We start from the raw sequence: 18092 nt of genomic DNA on the forward strand, positions 1-18092 counted from the left end.
GACATGAGATGGGTGGCAATGGGGGGCACACAGAGCCCCTGGCATAGGGGGAATGGGGGCCCCACAGAGCCCTTGACATAGTGGGAGGTGGAATGGGGGGCCTACAGAGCCCCTGGTATGGGGGGAGGGGCCAATGGAAGGGCCCACAGAGCCCCCACATTGGGGGAGGGCGCAATGGAGGCCCATAGAGCATGAGGAAGGGGGACAATGAGTGGCAATAGAGCCCCCGGCATGGGGAGAGGGGGATGGGGGGCCCACAGAGCCCCTGGCATAGGGGGAGGGGAATGGGGACCCTCCGAGCCCCCAGCATGTGGGGAGGGGGTGGGGGGACCCTTAGAGCCACCAGCATGGGGGGAGGACAATGCGGGGGGCCACAGAGTCCCCGGCATGGGGAGAAGACGGGGGTACACAGAGCCCCTGGGAAATGGGGGGGAGGAGTCGCAGGGAGGGGGGCACAGAGAGCGCTGGTGCAATGAGATTCCCAGCCTACCAGGGCGGTGCCAGAGCAGCAGTGAGCGGGGCCCCAGGAGGGCGTTCCCGGGAGGAGGTGCCAGAGGGCACCAGATGTGGTCAAATCCACCTCTAATAAGTGTGTTTGGGCTTTGCTTTAATTTTTTTGAGAGCAGCGTGCTGTGGGAGTTTGGGGGCTTGTTTTATCTGGCGGTGGCTTCTTTCGTTTGTGTACGAAGAGACTTCGGCACAAAGCGTAGGGTGACCCGAGAGCAAATGCGAAAAATCGGGACGGAGGCGGGGGGTTTACTAGGTGCCTTTATAAGACAGAGCCCCGACTCTTGGACCTGTCCCTATAAAACCGGGATGTCTGGTCACCCTACCGAAGTCGCGCTATAAAACCGGTGGTCGGTGCGGTTTCGGTGGCTCATGTCCGTCGTCAGAATTTGTGAAGCCCCCGTTCCCGTTCAGTGAAGAAAATCCCGCCCACTCGCTGTATCCCGCGCTGGAAGATGCTTCAATGGTGCCTCGTGGGAACGTCCCACCACGGGGCACCGGAGCTCGCGGCGGGTGGCGAGCGAGAGGGTGACCTCTTTCCTTAACAAGGGAAGCCCTTGTGTGTTTATTATTTTTAATGTGTAACTTCCTGTTGTAGGCAGCAAAGAACTAGAACTACTGAAAAAAAGATAATGGAATTTGTATACCCCCCCCATCCACACACACACACACAAATACACACACAACTCTCCCTCTGAGATGGGTTGGGCTTGTTTCAGGCCCCCCTTTTTTTTCTCGTGAGACTTGGAGCTTGGACCCCTGGTTTCGGATACCAGCTTTGGGAGGGGAGGGGAGGCTAGTGGGTTACAGCAGCAGGGGCTGGGAGCCAGGACTCCTGGGTTCCCTCCCCAGCTCTGGGAGGGGAGTGGGGTCTAGTGGGTTAGAGCCGGGGGGCTGGGAGGCAGGACTCCTGAATTCTATCCCAGCTCTGGGAGGGGGGGCTACTGGTTTAAAGCAGGGGAGACTGCGAGCCAGGACTCCTGGGTTCTATCCCAGCTCTGGGAGGGGAGTGGAGGCTGGTGGGTTAGAGCAGGGAGGCTGGGAGCCAGGACTCCTGGGTTCTATCCCTTCAGCCTCTTGCAGGCATGTACTCCTGGCAGCTGTGCCCCCCGAGGTTGGGCCCGCACTCCAGCATGTAGGAAAACTTCAAGTGGCCACATGCGAGGTGGCAGGTACGTCTGACGTCCCTGCTGACCTCGAGGTAGGTGGAGCAGTGGTCCACGAGGTCATCCTCCCACAGGTCACTGTCCCACACCTCCATTTCCATTTTGGGCCACGCCGGCAGCGTCACTGTTCCAAAGTCCAGGTCTTTGAATCAGGTGGGGTTGTTATCTTCCTCAACGTAGCCCGTCTGCAGCCGCTGACCTTGGAACAAGAACCTGACGTAGGTGTCGGTGGCAGATGTGGGGTCCCCCCATAGGTCTTCAGCCCAAAGCAAGCGGACCTTCATTTGGGCCATGCCCCGCTTGAGTGAGCAGCATGTGGAGTCGGTGAGGGGGGCTCATGGAGCAGTTACGTTTGCAGGGGTCCCAGGAGTAGGTATTGCCCCTCTCCGGGAAGCTATGAGAGCAACTCCTTCTCCGTCCCCGCTCAGCCACATACTTGTTCACTGCCTGCCTCAGCGCCTCCCGCCTGGGGTCGTCTGGCCCCAGCAAGGTGTGGAGGGGCCTCAGAGAGTAGGAGATAAGGCTGGGGCTGGTTTTGAGGCTCTCCATCCAAGCCGAGAAGACCCCAGGTCGGCATGGTGCAGTGCTCCACGTAGGCCGCCTGGGAGCGCCACTTGCTGCTCCACTCACGGCGCTCACAGTTTGAGGGAAGTGACCCCCAAGCCCAGGTTCAGTGAGAACTGTGAGACCAGGCACTCCTTGATGTCGGAAGCCGTCAGCCCATCCAGTACCGCCTGGCTAATGTAGTGCGTGCCATACATGGCCAGGAAGGGCCAGTATGTGGCTGAGTCATAGCTCGGTGGGAGGCGGCTCAGGGCCCGGGAGAAGTGGGGTGTCAGTGGGGGGGGGTCTTGGGGGACCCTCAACCTGCTCAGAGAGGAAAGAGAGAGGAGTTAGGAGAGAACCAGAGAGAACCCTGGCACCTTCCCCCTGAACAAACTGGCCCCACCTTCCCAAGTGTCCTCTCTGTGGCATCCCTAGCAGTCAGTGCTGACCTTATCGCCTCAATGCAGTGCTAGGGGGCGCTGTGCTCCAGAGAGCAGGGCAGGGGCCCGACAGGGGGCGCTGGGCTGGAGGGAGCAGGGTGGGGGCCAGCAGGAGGCGCTGGGCTGGAGGGAGCAGGGTGGGGGCCAGCAGGGGGCGCTGGGCTGCAGGGAGCAGGGTGGGGGCCAGCAGGGGGCGCTGGGCTGCAGGGAGCAGGGCGGGGGCCAGCAGGGGGCGCTGGGCTGCAGGGAGCAGGGCGGGGGCCAGCAGGGGGCGCTGGGCTGCAGGGAGCAGGGCGGGGGCCAGCAGGGGGCGCTGGGCTGCAGGGAGCAGGGTGGGGCCAGCAGGGGGCGCTGGGCTGCAGGGAGCAGGGTGGGGGCCAGCAGGGGGCGCTGTGTTGGAGGGAGCAGGGTGGGGGCCCGACAGGGGGTGCTGGGCTGCAGGGAGCAGGGCGGGGGCCTAGCTGGGGACACTGGGCTGCAGGGAGCAGGGTGGAGCCAGCAGGGGGCACTGGGCTGCAGGGAGCAGGGTGGGGCCAGCAGGGGCGCTGGGCTGCAGGGAGCAGGGTGGGGGCCAGCAGGGGGCGCGGTGTTGGAGGGAGCGGGGGGGGGGCCCGACAGGGGGTGCTGGGCTGCAGGGAGCAGGGCGGGGGCCTAGCTGGGGACACTGGGCTGCAGGGAGCAGGGTGGAGCCAGCAGGGGGCACTGGGCTGCAGGGAGCAGGGTGGGGCCAGCAGGGGGCGCTGGGCTGCAGGGAGCAGGGTGGGGCCAGCAGGGGGCGCTGGGCTGCAGGGAGCAGGGTGGGGGCCAGCAGGGGGCGCTGTGTTGGAGGGAGCAGGGTGGGGGCCCGACAGGGGGTGCTGGGCTGCAGGGAGCAGGGCGGGGGCCTAGCTGGGGACACTGGGCTGCAGGGAGCAGGGTGGAGCCAGCAGGGGGCACTGGGCTGCAGGGAGCAGGGTGGGGCCAGCAGGGGGCGCTGGGCTGCAGGGAGCAGGGTGGAGCCAGCAGGGGGCGCTGGGCTGCAGGGAGCAGGGTGGAGCCAGCAGGGGGCGCTGGGCTGCAGGGAGCAGGGTGGGGCCAGCAGGGGGCGCTGGGCTGCAGGGAGCAGAGTGGGCCCAGCTGGGCACACTGGGCTGCAGGGAGAAGGGGGGCCCAGCAGAGGGCGCTGCAGGGGATTCTCACCAGCACTACACTCAGGACACCTCGAGGCGTATGAACATGTATCTGTCATGCAGCTCCTTCTGGTAGGCATAACCAGCGAGCCGGGATTGGGACCCCCCCTGCCCCCCAGGCCAGGACAGGGGATTCATCCAGCAGCTCCAGCTCTGACTTCCAGTCGTTTTTCACATCCGACGCTATTGCCCGGGCCACGTCTGTGGCTGACTCTTTCACCGAGCTGCTGAGGTCCCCGTTGCAGGACCCTCTAGTCGACCACGGCCAGAGGTACCCTCTGCAGCTGCCCCCCCCCCCCCCCGCAGCGGTTTTTGGCACAGGCTGCAGGTGGCGTTTGGGCGGCAGCATAATCTGGTGTCCACCAGGTAGGCCCCCGTCCACTCCAGCGTGGTGATGTCGATGCCCTCCCCCACCAGGTTGTGCGCAGGCACAGAGGCCATGTTCTCATCGCACACCTCAGCTTTGCCTGTGTAGCAGTAGGGGGAGACCCCCGGGAGAAGGAAGAGGAGGAGGAGAGGGATGAAGACAATGGATCTGGGCATGGCTAGTGTGATGGGATCCCTCACCTGGTCTCCTAGTCTCCCTGGAGGGAGAAAACAGAGAGAGCCTTCATTAACTACAATCCAGTGGCAGGCAGTTCCACAGGCACATCACATCCTAGCAGCATCACAGCAGCCTCCATGCTGCTACAACCCTGCCTGGATCTGAGATGGGAGATCTGCAACACACCTACACTGTAACCTGCCCCACCTTGCCCTCCGAACCTAAAGGAGAATTGCTGCTGGGTGTGAACAGTATAGGGGCTATGACACACACAGGCTGGCATTTCTGATTCAGTCCACTAGGGTGCACTGGGTTTAGTTGTGTGTAGTAGGGGTCCTCAGACACATGGGTGGGTAGTTCACATTCCCTCCAACAGATGGCAGTGCAGACATGCACCTGCATGCTTGTGCACACCCCTGCCCCTCCCCAAAGATGAATCTCCCCTCATTATGCTTGGAAATGAATCCTCCATGTGAGCTGCAGCCACTAGAGCACACGCACACACACGCACACACACTGCCTGATTCCCTCCAGCAAGGGGCAACAGGGACAGACAGACAGACAGACACTCTTGTCCTGAATGCCCTTCACAGCTTACATCCTAAATTGCTGTATGTACCAGGATCCCTCGCATGACACTGAGATGCAGCCAGCTGTGGGGTGGGGCAGCTGGGGAGCAGCCAGCTTGTGACGCTGCCTGGGGATGGCTCACCTGGCACTGAGGTGCAGCCAGCTCTGGAGTGGGGCATATGGATAACAGCTGCACAGACAACACCGCACAGGGACGGCTCTCCCGGCACTCAGATGCAGCTACCTCGGGGGGGGAGGCAGCTGGAGAACAGCCAGACGCAACGCTGTATAGGGACGGCTCGCCCGGTGCTGGGATGCGACCAGTGGGGAGCTGGAGCCGGTTCGCACCGCTTCGCGCGAACCGGTTCTTACATTTTGAAGCAGTTTTAGATCCGGTTGTTAACCCGCGTCCCTGCAGGGGGCGCTGAGGCTTGGATCGGCTCCCGCCGGGAAGTGATGCAATTCCTCCTCCAGCCGCCGGGGGCGCTGCGCTGCGGGAGCCACGTGGGCTGCCACCGGGCCCTGGCCACGAGCCCTGGTGCTGCTGCTGCTCCCCTGGCCCCGGGGCTCCCGCTGCTACCTGGTGGGTCCCCGGCTGCTCTGCTGGGCCGGGGCTGCTCCGAGCCGCTCTCCCCGTGAGCACCCAGCACCCTGCCCGCAGCCAGCCCCTGCCTCCAGCCACCCCCTGAACCCCCGGCTGCACCCTGCACCCCCTGCCCTGCCCACAGCCACCCCCGCACCCCTTGCCCGCAGCCAGCCCTTGTCTCCAGCCAGCCCTGCACCCCCCCCTGCCCTGCCTGCAGCCAGCCCCTACCTCCAGTCAGCCCCTGCCCTGTCTCCAGCCAGCCCCACACCCCCTTGCCTCCAGCCAACCCCGCACCCTCCTGTCTCCAGCCAGCTCCACACCCCCTGCCCTGCCCACAGTCAGCCCTGCACCCCCTGCCTCCAACTAGCCCTGCCCCACGCCCCTGTCTGCAGCTGGCCTCACATCCACTGGTGCCTTGCAGTTCCCAGGGCAGTAACCTTGCACACCTGCTTCGGTGAGGGGGGCAGGGAGCAGCTGGGACCCACACGTGCACACCCTAGGGTGACCAGACAGCAAGTGTGAAAAATCAGGACAGGGGGTGGGGGGTAATAGCCTATATAAGAAAAAGACCCCAAAATCGGGACTCTCCCTGTAAAATCGGGACATCTGGTCACCCTAGCACACCTCCAGGGAGTGGCGGGGACCCACACATGTGAAACGGAGCTGATTTCTAATTCAGGCCCATCTTTTTTAAAAAGAACTTTAGGCAGGGTTAACACACAGCCGTATTTTCCCGGACAGGTCAGGGTTCTTTTTTTGGTTCTTAAATCGCCGTCCGGCAGGAATTTTTAAATTTTAAAAATTCCTCCCGGGAAAATATGGACATACGGTAACCCTGTTGGTACAAAAAATACATACTGGGGCACAGCCCTTAAATCAGAACTTTTTATAGGGATGTTGTTGTTAAGATTGTTAAGGTTGTTAAGATTTTGGCAGCTCATCACTGGATGCAACTCCCCTGGGGCAGGGCAGCTGGATAACAGCAGCACACACAACACTGCACAGGGACAGCTCGCCCAGCTCCTGGATGCAGCCACCTCTGGGGTGGGGTACCAGGGAACTGCCACCCAGAGAGCCCTGGGAAGCACCAGCATGGGCACTGGGGTGTGGTGCTCCCCCGCCCACCTACACAGACCCCTGCACCCCAGCCCGTGGGGCTCTGGCCCCCCTGCCCATCCTGTTCCCCCGGGCTCCCTGCCCCCAGGTTACCTGTGCGAGCAAAGAGTAGGGCTCCTGGCTGGGAATCAGGGCACTTTCCCTGGCCACTGGCTGATGCCTGCCCCACGGCTCCTGGTGCAGAGTGCTGGAGCCACAGAGTTTCCAGGGGCTGCCCTACCCATGCCAAGCACAGATGTCAGCACTGGGCTTGGCAATTGGGGAGAAAGAGGGACTCTCCCTGGACTGGAGCAAGGGGGAGATGGCTGGGGGGGAAGGGCTGGATCCTGATCATCCTGATCCCAGTGTCAATCCAAAGTGGGGTCTAGGGGCTGGGAACCAGGATTCCTGGGTTCTCTCCCCAGCTGGGAGTGGGGTTGAGTGAGTAGAGCGGGGGGGACTGGGAGCCAGGGCTCCTGGGTTCTCACCCCAGCTCTGGGAGGGGAGTGGGGTTGAGCAGTTAGAGCAGGGGGGGACCTGGGAGCCAGGACTCCTGGGTTCTATTCAAAGCCAAGGACTTGCTGGGGAGGCAGGCTGTCTTTGTGGGCGCTGGGGCACCCCCCAGAGGCAGTGCTGTGGCCCCTGCCCTAGACCCAGGCGGGGAAGTTCCAAGCAGGAATCTGAGCATGACACCAAAGCATCTGACTCACGGCTGCTTCAGCCAAAGGCTTGAATTTTATTTCGGGGTAACGTAAGCGGGGCCCAGCTCGGGGTGAGGGAGAAAGAAAAGAAAATGAATGACACTGGGTGAAGCTCGCCGGGAGGAGCGGGGGCAGGGCCCCCAGTGAGGGGCAGGGCAATATGGGGTGTGGGGCCGCAGGACAGGTGTGGGGAGGGGCGGGGACACGGGGTAGGGGTAGGGGGAGTGGGAGGATTTAGGCACGGGGCGGGGCTGGGCCTGTCTCCCGGCCTCCTCCCCACCCCTGCCCAGCTGTGCCAAGTTCGGGAGGGACTGAGCCCCCCTGCGTGAGTGTGCCAAGAACTTGGGGGACCCGAGTCCCCCCTCTGCCCCATGTGTATGCTGGGATGGGGGGGAACCTGTCTCCTTACCCCCCATGTGTGGGCTGGGGTCTGGGGTTCAGGAAGGAATTTTTCTTTGGTGGAGTGGGAGGGCCAGTAGGGATTGGGGGAAGAAACAGGGGAGGGGCACTGGGGGGTAGGATAAGGGGTGAAGGAGGGACTCAGGGGTCAGTTGGGGGGCTGAGGGCCCAGTGCTAGGACGGGGGCCAAGGGGGTTCCACACAGTGAGACACCAGGGAGGCTCAGTCAGCTCTCCATTTCCTTTATTAGGTGAGACACTTACCCTCTCGCCCCTCCATTGCTACCCCGTCACCCCCCCGGAGAGAGAGAGAGAGAGAGCGAGCGCGCCCACGCAGGTCCTGGTGAAGTGAGGTCACAGCAGATGCCCCTGGGGGAGAGGGAAAACCCCTGGCTGCGGGGGCGAGGTGGGGCAAATTGCTTGTCCTGGAATGTCCCTCTGAGCTAACCCTGGGCCGCCTCGTAGTTCCCGGGGCTCTGGGGGACGTAGTCCAAGCAGTGGGGCCCGCCCAGGTTTGGACCACACACCAGGCTGTACCGGAAGTCCAGGCGGCCGTGGTTCAGGTAGCAGACGCGGTGGTGACTCTCTCCAGAGTGCAGCGGCTCGTTGCACGTCCCTAGTAGGTCGTCGTCGTACTTATTGTCCTCGTCCCAGACCTGGAGGCGGAGCTGACTGGTCTCCGCCACACGCACGTGCCCCAGGTCCAGGTGGACGTCCCAGATCGGGTTGTCGGTGTTCCACACGGTTGTCGTCCGCACCTCCCGGTCCTGGAAGGAGACCTTGACGTAGGCGTCAGTGCAGCTGCTGTAGTCGCCCCACAGGGCACTGGCCCGCTCCACCGTCACCGTCAGCTTCCCCTGACCCCGCTCCCGTGAGCAGCACATGGTGTTGGTGGAGCCGTCCCCGGGGCAGACGCAGGAGCAGGGGTCATGGGTGCTGCGCCGGGTCCCCGGAGGGCAGCTGTGGGTGCAATTCCTCCACAGGGCCCTCTCACGGATGTACTCACTCACCGCCTGCCTCAGTGCCTCCCACTTGGGGTTGTCCTGCCTCACCAAGTTGTGGATGGGGTGCAGTGAGTAGGACACCAGGCCAGGGCTGGCTTTGAGGCTCTCCATCCAAGCTGAGAACACCTCGGCATCCTGCCCCTCAGAGAACAGCAGGTCGGCGTGGCTGTGGCCGCCCATCACCTCGGTGTGACGCTCGCTGTAGGTCTCGTGGAAGCTCTGCTTGAAGTTCTGCTTCTTCTTCTGCTCCTCACACTGGTTGAAGGCCGCCTGGGCCCTGCCCTTCCCGGACCCGATGTTGACGGAGGCCTCCAGGCTCAGACAGTCCTTGACCTCGTCAGCCGTCACCCCGTCCAGAGCTGCCTCGCAGACCCTCACAGCCGTCACGTCCCGCACCCTGCCCCCCAGCTGCAGCTGGGACACATAGTGGGTGCCGTAGGTGTTGATCAGCTGACGGTATTCAAGGCGTGAGCTGCGGGTGTAATCCTCTGGGAGGTCCCTCAAGGCCCGGGTGAAATGTCTGCTGAGAGGAGGTTTGTGGGTAACGCGGAACCTGGGAGAGAGAAGTGGCCACCATGTGATGTACCGTCGGACATTAGCATCTTGTGGGGGTAGAGCTCAGTGTTATAGATCCACAGACCCTAAGTCCAGAAGGGACCTTTCTGGTCATCTAGCCTGACCTCCTGGATAACATCGGGCTTTTCCCTTCTGGGTGTCCAAGTTCCACTTAAACTAGCCTTCTGGCTTTCATGGGCTTCTATCACATGTGGGTACTCACCACCCTGGCTCAGGGCTCCTCTCCTCTCCTCTCCTCTCCTCTCCAAGAGGTAACCCTGCTCCTACAGCTCTGCTTTCTGGTCACCACCACTTCCAAACAACTGGATCTTCTTCCTCATCAGGAACTCACCCTCGTTCCTCTATCTTGGGTCTCTCCTTCCACTAGGTTCCCAGCTCTGTTTAAGTAGCATCCTCCCTGCTTCACCACCACAGTTGAGGTCAGTCCTCCTAATCAATCCCCAGGACACCCAGCAGATGTTACTAGCTAGCCCTGAACTTGCCAGCTCATCAACTGAGGGCTAGCTGCTAAATCACAGGCAAAACTGAGCCCAGCTTGCTTCAAAGGGCAGGGCAGCTGGTGACAATACTTTGGGGGTTCATGCTCTGCATAGGAGAGTTGATATAAATCTTTAAATGCTGGTTGTAAACATGCTCAGAGGCACATTGTAGATCTAAAAGTCTTTTGCTCCATGGGTAAACTAGCCAGCAATTATGTTATCTATGACTATGCTATGGAGAGCCACAAACAATCTCCGCAAAGTGAAGATTTCTTTAACCTGAAAAAAGAAAAGGAGTACTTGTGGCACCTTAGAGACTAACAAATTTATTAGAGCATAAGCTTTCGTGAGCTACAGCTCACTTCATCGGATGCATTTGGTGGAAAAAACAGAGGAGAGATTTATATACACACACACAGAGAACATGAAACAATGGGTTTATCATACACACTGTAAGGAGAGTGATCACTTAAGATAAGCCATCACCAACAGCAGGGGGGGGGGGAAGGAGGAAAACCTTTCATGGTGACAAGCAAGGTAGGCTAATTCCAGCAGTTAACAAGAATATCAGAGGAACAGTGGGGGGTGGGGTGGGGTGGGAGGGAGAAATACCATGGGGAAATAGTTTTACTTTGTGTAATGACTCATCCATTCCCAGTCTCTATTCAAGCCTAAGTTAATTGTATCCAGTTTGCAAATTAATTCCAATTCAGCAGTCTCTCGTTGGAGTCTGTTTTTGAAGCTTTTTTGTTGAAGTATAGCCACTCTTAGGTCTGTGATCGAGTGACCGGAGAGATTGAAGTGTTCTCCAACTGGTTTTTGAATGTTATAATTCTTGACGTCTGATTTGTGTCCATTCATTCTTTTACGTAGAGACTGTCCAGTTTGGCCAATGTACATGGCAGAGGGGCATTGCTGGCACATGATGGCATATATCACATTGGTAGATGCGCAGGTGAACGAGCCTCTGATAGGGCCTAATCACATCAGCCACACTATCAGAGGCTCGTTCACCTGCGCATCTACCAATGTGATATATGCCATCATGTGCCAGCAATGCCCCTCTGCCATGTACATTGGCCAAACTGGACAGTCTCTACGTAAAAGAATGAATGGACACAAATCAGACGTCAAGAATTATAACATTCAAAAACCAGTTGGAGAACACTTCAATCTCTCCGGTCACTCGATCACAGACCTAAGAGTGGCTATACTTCAACAAAAAGCTTCAAAAACAGACTCCAACGAGAGACTGCTGAATTGGAATTAATTTGCAAACTGGATACAATTAACTTAGGCTTGAATAGAGACTGGGAATGGATGAGTCATTACACAAAGTAAAACTATTTCCCCATGGTATTTCTCCCTCCCACCCCACCCCCCACTGTTCCTCTGATATTCTTGTTAACTGCTGGAATTAGCCTACCTGCTTGTCACCATGAAAGGTTTTCCTCCTTCCCCCCCCTGCTGCTGGTGATGGCTTATCTTAAGTGATCACTCTCCTTACAGTGTGTATGATAAACCCATTGTTTCATGTTCTCTGTGTGTGTGTATATAAATCTCTCCTCTGTTTTTTCCACCAAATGCATCCGATGAAGTGAGCTGTAGCTCACGAAAGCTTATGCTCTAATAAATTTGTTAGTCTCTAAGGTGCCACAAGTACTCCTTTTCTTTTTGCGAATACAGACTAACACGGCTGCTACTCTGAAACCTTTAACCTGAAACTTTGCTAGAAAAAAAACTTGGTGTCAAACCACCCCACAAGGGAATCTAGGAAAGTCCCTATTAAAATAAAAACCTTTAAAAAGCTTGCATCATGGACCTATCTTTGTTGGTTCGGCTTGAAGGAGAACATAGATGGTTGGGAAATGTTCTCCAGAAGATGGGTCACACTTATGTTTCCTGCTGAAAATCTTCCTATTCCTTAAATGCTTAAAGATGACCAAGGCTGATGTGTATTTGTAAATGTTTTGTTGCTACACCCACACATTTGTGTCATAAGTTCATGACAGTGTTGTTAAGTGAATAGCAAGACAGTTTGAGTAATAATCATGTAACAAAATCCAATGGCTGGAAGTTGAAGCTACACAAATTGAGACTGAAAATAAGGCATACATTTTCAATAGTGAGGGGAAACTATCTTTGGAACTTCTACTAATCACTCTCCGTTGAGACTTCACAAGCAACCAATGACTGACCTTCCTCCTCACCCCCAGCCTTCACCCGCACCAACCCCTGACCTTGCCCCTCACCCACAGCCTTCACTGACACCCAAACCCGGACCTTCCTCCTCACCCCCAGCCTTCACCCGCACCAACCCCTGACCTTGCCCCTCACCCACAGCCTTCACTGACACCCAAACCCGGACCTTCCTCCTCACCCCCAGCCTTCAGCCGCACCAACCCCTGACCTTGCCCCTCACCCCCAGCCTTCACTGACACCCAAACCCTGACCTTCCTGCTCACCCCCAGCCTTCACCAGCATCAACCCTGACCTTCCTGCTCACCTCCAGCCTTCACCAGCACCAACCCCTGACCTTGCCCCTCACCCTCAGCCTTCACCAGCACCAACCCCTGACCTTGCCCCTCACCCCCAGCCTTCACTGACACTCAATCCTGGACCTTGCCCCTCACCCCCAGCCTTCACCGACACCCAAACCCAGACCTTCCTGCTCACCCCAGCCTTCACCAGCACCAACTCCTGACCTTGCCCCTCACCCACAGACTTCACCGACACCCAAACCCAGACCTTCTTGCTCACCCCAGCCTTCACCAGCATCAACCCTGACCTTCCTGCTCACCCTCAGCCTTCACCAGCACCAACCCCTGACCTTGCCCCTCACCCCCAGCCTTCACCAGCACCAACCCCGACCTTGCCCCTCATCCACAGCCTTCACCAGCATCAACCCCTGACCTTCCCCCTCACCCCCAGCCTTCACCAGCATCAACCCTGACCTTCCCCCTCACCCCCAGCCTTCACCAGCACCAACCCCTGACCTTCCCCCTCACCCCCAGCCTTCACCAGCACCCAACTGCTCCCCTTTCCCCTCACTCCCAGCCTTCACCAGCACCAATCCCCGACCTTCCCCCTCACTCCCAGCCTTCACCAGCACCAATTCTTGACCTTCAGTCTCACCTAAAGCCTTCACCAGCACCTATTCTTGACCTTCAGTCTCACCTAAAGCCTTCACCAGCACCTAACCCCTGACTTTCATTCTCACCCCCAGCCTTTTCCAGCACCCAACCTTGACCTTCTCCCTCACCCCCAGCCTTCATCTGCACCCAACCCCTATGTGTCATTGCACCCCATAATGCTTTATAGAAATATGCTTATGAATGTAAATATGACATAACTGGAATATGTTTTATGCTAGATATGCCATGTAACATATCTTTGCAAAGGTTATGATGTACTGGATATATTCATCCTATTCGTATGCATGTATCATTTTTATATCTGAAGTTATGAGCGTTGGCTCTATGCTTGTATTTAAAGTGTTTGCTGTAGGAAGCACCTAAGGCAGATTTAGTCGACATAGTGTGAAGGGGTTATTCAAAGTGTTGGGGAACACTTAGCTAACAATGGACCTTGAGAGATGCCAATCCACTCCTGAGCTTTCCCGGGAATGTTAAAACAAACATGTAAACAATGGCATCGGCCTGAAAAAGCTGTATCATCCATAGACTTGCCCAGGTGGCTACAGACTCCATCTTGTTGTTGTGATTTTGCACAGGAGAACAAAGGGGTTTCCACCCGCAAGAGAGAGAATATAAAAGGCCCTGGAAACCCTTCCATTTTGTCTTTAGCTGGCTCAAAAGATAGCCTCTCCACCCCCAAGAGATTCCTGAAAGAATCTGGAACAAATGACAGTAACTACAGGGGTGTGAGTGATTGCTGGACCCAGACTAGGTAGGAGTCTAGTCTGTGAAATAAGTTTATTGGAACACCTCTGAGGGTGAGATTTACCTGCATTTAGTTTCCCACTGTATTAGGCTTAGACTTGCATGTTTTTGTTTTATTTTGATTGGCAGTTTATTTTGTTTTGTCTGCTATTACTTGGAACCACTTAAATCCTACTTTTTAATATTTAATAAAATCACTCTTTGCTTCTTAATTAAGCCAGAGCAAGTAATTTATACCTGGGGGAGCAAACAAGTGTGCATATCTCTCTATCAGTTTTATAGAGGGCAAACTATTTATGAGTTTAAACCTGTATAAGCTTTATATAGAGTAAAACGGATTTATTTGGGGTTTGGATCCCATTGGGAACTGGGTGTCTTGATGCTAGAGACAGGAGCACTTCTTAAGCCATTTTCAGTTAACCTTGCAGTTTTTGGGGGACGTGGTTCAGACCAGATGTGTCTGTCTCAACAAGACAGGATACTGAAGTCCCAAGCTGCCAGCGAAAATGGGCTCAGAAGTACTCTCAGCACATCAGGTGGCAGTGCCAAGGGGGTCTCTTTGACCCAAACCATCACACCCTGGCCTTCCCCCTCACCCCCAGCCTTCAGAAACAACCAACCCCTGACCTTGCCTCTCACCCCCAGCCTTCACCTGTACCCAACCTCTGACCTTCCCCCTCACCCCAGCCTTCACCAGCACCAACTCCTCTACCCATCCCCTGACCTTGCCCTTTACCCCCAGCCTTCACTGGTGCCCAACCCCTGACCTTCCCCTTCACCCCCAGCCTTCACTGGCACCCAACACATAACCTTTAATCTTCATGCTAACTCCTACCTCTAGTCTTCTTCTCCCTCCTGCCCCTCCCCTGCCCCTTACGTATAGTATGCGCAGGACACCTCATGGCTGGTGAAGCTGTATTTGTCTTGCTGAGACTTGTCCGTGCTGAACTCTGCCAGTTTGGAGTGCGAGCCGGCCAGCGTCACCTGGGTGTTGGCGCTGGGCTTCACCTCCACCTCCAGCCCCAACTTCCAGTCATTCTGTACCACGGCGCCCGCCGCATGGACCACGCCCATGGCCGACTCCTTCACAGAACTGGAGAGTTTCCTGCGGCATGAGACCTTCTCCCTCCAGTCCGCTGCAGCCAGCGGCAGCCTCTGCAGTTGCCCCTCCAGCAGCGAGTTCCGGCACAGGGTGCAGGTCCCATCCGGACGCTGCCAGTGGCTGGTGTCCACCAAGTAGGCCCCTTTCCTATCCAGTGTGGTGACGTCGATGCCCTCTCCTGCCAGATTGTGCCCAGGCACAAAAGCCGTGTGTTCCTCGCACTCCTCAGCTGTGCCCGTGTGACAATGGGTGGAGACCCCAGGGAGGAGAATGAGTAGGAGGAGGGGGAAGAAGGAACTGGGTCTGGGCATGGCCAAGAGGGGATGTCAGTCTCTGAATGACCCTGCAGGGTGAATCACGGAGAAATCCTGCATTAACAACAATCCTGTGGCTGGCAGTTCCACACGTTAACATGCTGTTAAAAGTTACATCCACACTGGGCTCCTCAAAGCAGGGCCCAAATACCAGTGAAATTGGGAGTCTGGATGCCTTGCACTTCTCCTATATCCATAGTTAACACCTTTTCTTTTAGGTGCACTGCAGTTAGTTTAGACCCATGAGTCCAGCTAGCCTGGTATCCTGCCCCCTCCCTGCCACCCTGGATCAGACCCATGGGCCTATCTAGCCTGGTATCCTGCCCTCCCACACATTCTGTACCGGGGAGCAGGGTGGGACTATGCCCCGACATGCTTTGTGGGTCACAGGGGCTGTTGTTGAAGGTGTGAAAATCTCTTTGGCACAGGATGTCTCAGAACATAAAACTGAAACTTAGAGTGAAGCTGGAGAGGGGTGGGGGTGGGGTGTCACCCCAGCTTGTGGGTGTGTGTGTTTCCACTCGTCACACACGGGCTGGAGCTCTGACCCATGGAAAGGAAAGAGGAATCTCGACCCACGGCCCGCTGTTCGCCCTGCCCTGAGCTCCCCACAACCAGCTCTGCTGGTGCCCCCCAACCCCAACCCGCAGCCCCCTGCTAACGCAGAACGGGCTTCCCCTCACCCTCCACAGCTCTGCTGGTGCCCATCAATTTTGAAGTTCCTTTCAGTGTGATAAACAGTCATATAAGATGATTAAATAGATAGATTAGATGAGATGAGAGGGGTGATTAGGGATAGATAGATAAGATGAGAGGGGTATATGGGAATAGATAGATAGATAGATAGATCGATAGAACTTCTTCACATCTTAAACTCTTCCTACCTCTGGGGTCTAGATCTGGTAGAAATACACAATTTGACAGATCTCAAAGTGAAACTTTCTACATCCTCAGTTCGTACTGAGAAAGGCTTGATGTTTGGGGGGAAGGGGAGATGGGAGTCAGGACACCTGGGTTCTCGTCCTGGCTGTTGGAGGGCAGTGGGGTCAAGTAGGTTAGAGCTGGGGAGGAGGGAAGACCTGGGAGCCAGGACTCTTGGGTTCTATTCCCAGCTCCAGGAGGGACCTGGGAGCCCAGAGATTCTCCCTCCACCATTCACTCACCTGCTGGGGGTGACTGTCCGGGGCTGGCAGAGCCGATGACAAAGGCCCAGGCTTGGACGGAGGTGCAGCTCGGACTGGTACGGCAGCAGGTGTGGCAGGGAGCTCTGGGGTCTCCCCCTACTCCCCCATCGCTGACGTCGTAGATGCTCTCTCCCTGCCCCAGCGCCGTGCAGCTGCAGCGAGGGGAAGCCTGTGGTCAGAACTGCTCTTCCTGCCTGTAGAAACTCAGACGTGCGGCTCTAGCACTGCCCGACGCTGCAGCTTGAGTCTGAGGGGCTATTTGTGCCAGGCAGGGGGCCATGACTCTAGGAGAGGGGGCTACGGGAATCCTTTGCCCATTCTGCCACATCTCCCACACCCTTTTCTCCTGGCCTCTGCTCCATAATTCCACCCGACTGCTTCCCAGCAGCAGCATTCTGCTCCGGGGTGGGCTTTGCCCCGGCTCCATCCTGCTCTGAGCTGCGTGGCTCCCAGTTTCCCGAACTGGGCTCTGTGACCTTAGCATTTGGCCACAGTTTGCACCTCTGTCAAGGTTTCTTCCCCACTCTGAACTCTAGGGTACAGATGTGGGGACCTGCATGAAAACCTCCTAAGCTTACTTTTACCAGCTTAGGTTAAAACTTCCCCAAGGTACAAACTATTTTACCTTTTGCCCTTGGACTTTATTGCTGCCACCACCAAATGTCTATAATTGGGAAAGAGCCCATTTGGAAACATCATTCCCCTCAAAATCCTCCCCAAACCCTACACCCCCTTTCCTGGGGAAGGTTTGATAAAAATCCTCACCAATTTGCATACGCGAACACAGACCCAAACCTTTGGGTCTTAAGAACAATGAAAAAGCAATCAGATTCTTAAAAGAAGAATTTTAATTGGAGAAAAAGTAAAAGAATCACCTCTGTAAAATCAGGATGGTAAATACCTTACAGCATAATCAGATTCAAAACATAGAGAATCGCTCTAGGCTAAACCTTAAGTTACAAAAAGACACAAAAAACAGGAATGTACCTTCCATTCAGCACAACTTACTTTCTCAGCCATTTAAAGGAATCAGAATCAAACGCATATCGAGCTAGATAACTTAATGAGTTCTAAGACTCCATTCCTGTTCTGTCCCCGGCAAAAGCATCACCCAGATAGAGAAGGAGGCTTTGTTTCTCCCTCCCCCCAGCTTTTGAAAGTATCTTGTCTCCTCATTGGTCATTTTGGTCAGGTGCCAGCGAGGTTGTCTTAGCTTCTTAACCCTTTATAGGTGCAAGGAGGGTATTTAAAGGTGTTTACCCTTCCCTTTATATTTATGACACCCTCCCACGGAGCAGAAGTAGCTTGCAGGTGGGATCATTCTGCCCTGCGATCTCCTGCCTCCCAGCCCCATCCTGGCCTGGCCATTGTGGCTCCCCGTTTCCTGATCTGGGCTCTGGGATGAATGTTTGCACCCCCTTCCACCACCACCACTGGCCCATGGTTCAAGCTACGAGACGCCTGTGTTGGCCCTTGTGTCTCGTAAGTGTCGCCACGTCCTTGATCTGCCCCCCACTCCCTAATCTCTGCTCTACCACCAGCCACTGGGCTCCCATTTCTGCCCAGCCCGCTGCCCCCATCAGCTTGTACTATTGCCCTGGGCACTGCAGAAACTAGCTGATTTATGCTCCACATCTCCCAGTGCAAAGACACCAGGGCAGGGGGAGGGCTAAGGGGCAGCAGGATGGAGGTGGGTTGTGCCACATAGGGTCATGTACCCTGAAGGAGCTTGCTCTGAAGCCACTAGGTGTGTGGTGGGGCGGGAGGAGGCTATGGAAAGATCCTCTTCAGTCCACCATGCATCTCAAC

At 56.7% G+C, this 18092-nt stretch overlaps 1 protein-coding gene and 2 pseudogenes across 3 annotated transcripts in view; all 3 read right to left on the bottom strand.

Moving 5' to 3' along the window:
• Nucleotides 1–1504: 1504 nt before the first annotated feature.
• Nucleotides 1505–2551, bottom strand: LOC119856838 (annotated as a pseudogene).
• Nucleotides 2552–3811: 1260 nt separating this feature from the next.
• Nucleotides 3812–4858, bottom strand: LOC122455423 (annotated as a pseudogene).
• A 3039-nt stretch (nt 4859–7897) lies between these two features.
• LOC119856804 (perforin-1-like) overlaps nt 7898–18092 on the bottom strand; it is a 106583-nt gene continuing 96388 nt past the window's right edge. The window contains exons 1-4 of one of the 3 annotated variants that reach the window (XM_038404825.2): nt 17292–17449; nt 16263–16435; nt 14561–15128; nt 7902–9279 (exon numbers count right to left, since the gene is read on the bottom strand). In XM_038404825.2, the coding sequence (XP_038260753.1) occupies nt 8166–9279; nt 14561–15096 (1650 nt within the window). In that variant the 5' untranslated portion in view covers nt 15097–15128; nt 16263–16435; nt 17292–17449 and the 3' untranslated portion in view covers nt 7902–8165. Of the gene's footprint in view, nt 9280–14560; nt 15129–16262; nt 16752–17291; nt 17450–18092 lie in introns of those variants that run through there. The other 2 variants (XM_043517179.1, XM_043517180.1) reach the window with 2 other exon arrangements.

The sequence above is a fragment of the Dermochelys coriacea genome, chromosome 6 (assembly GCF_009764565.3).
Source record: "Dermochelys coriacea isolate rDerCor1 chromosome 6, rDerCor1.pri.v4, whole genome shotgun sequence".
NCBI lineage: Eukaryota > Metazoa > Chordata > Testudines > Dermochelyidae > Dermochelys > Dermochelys coriacea.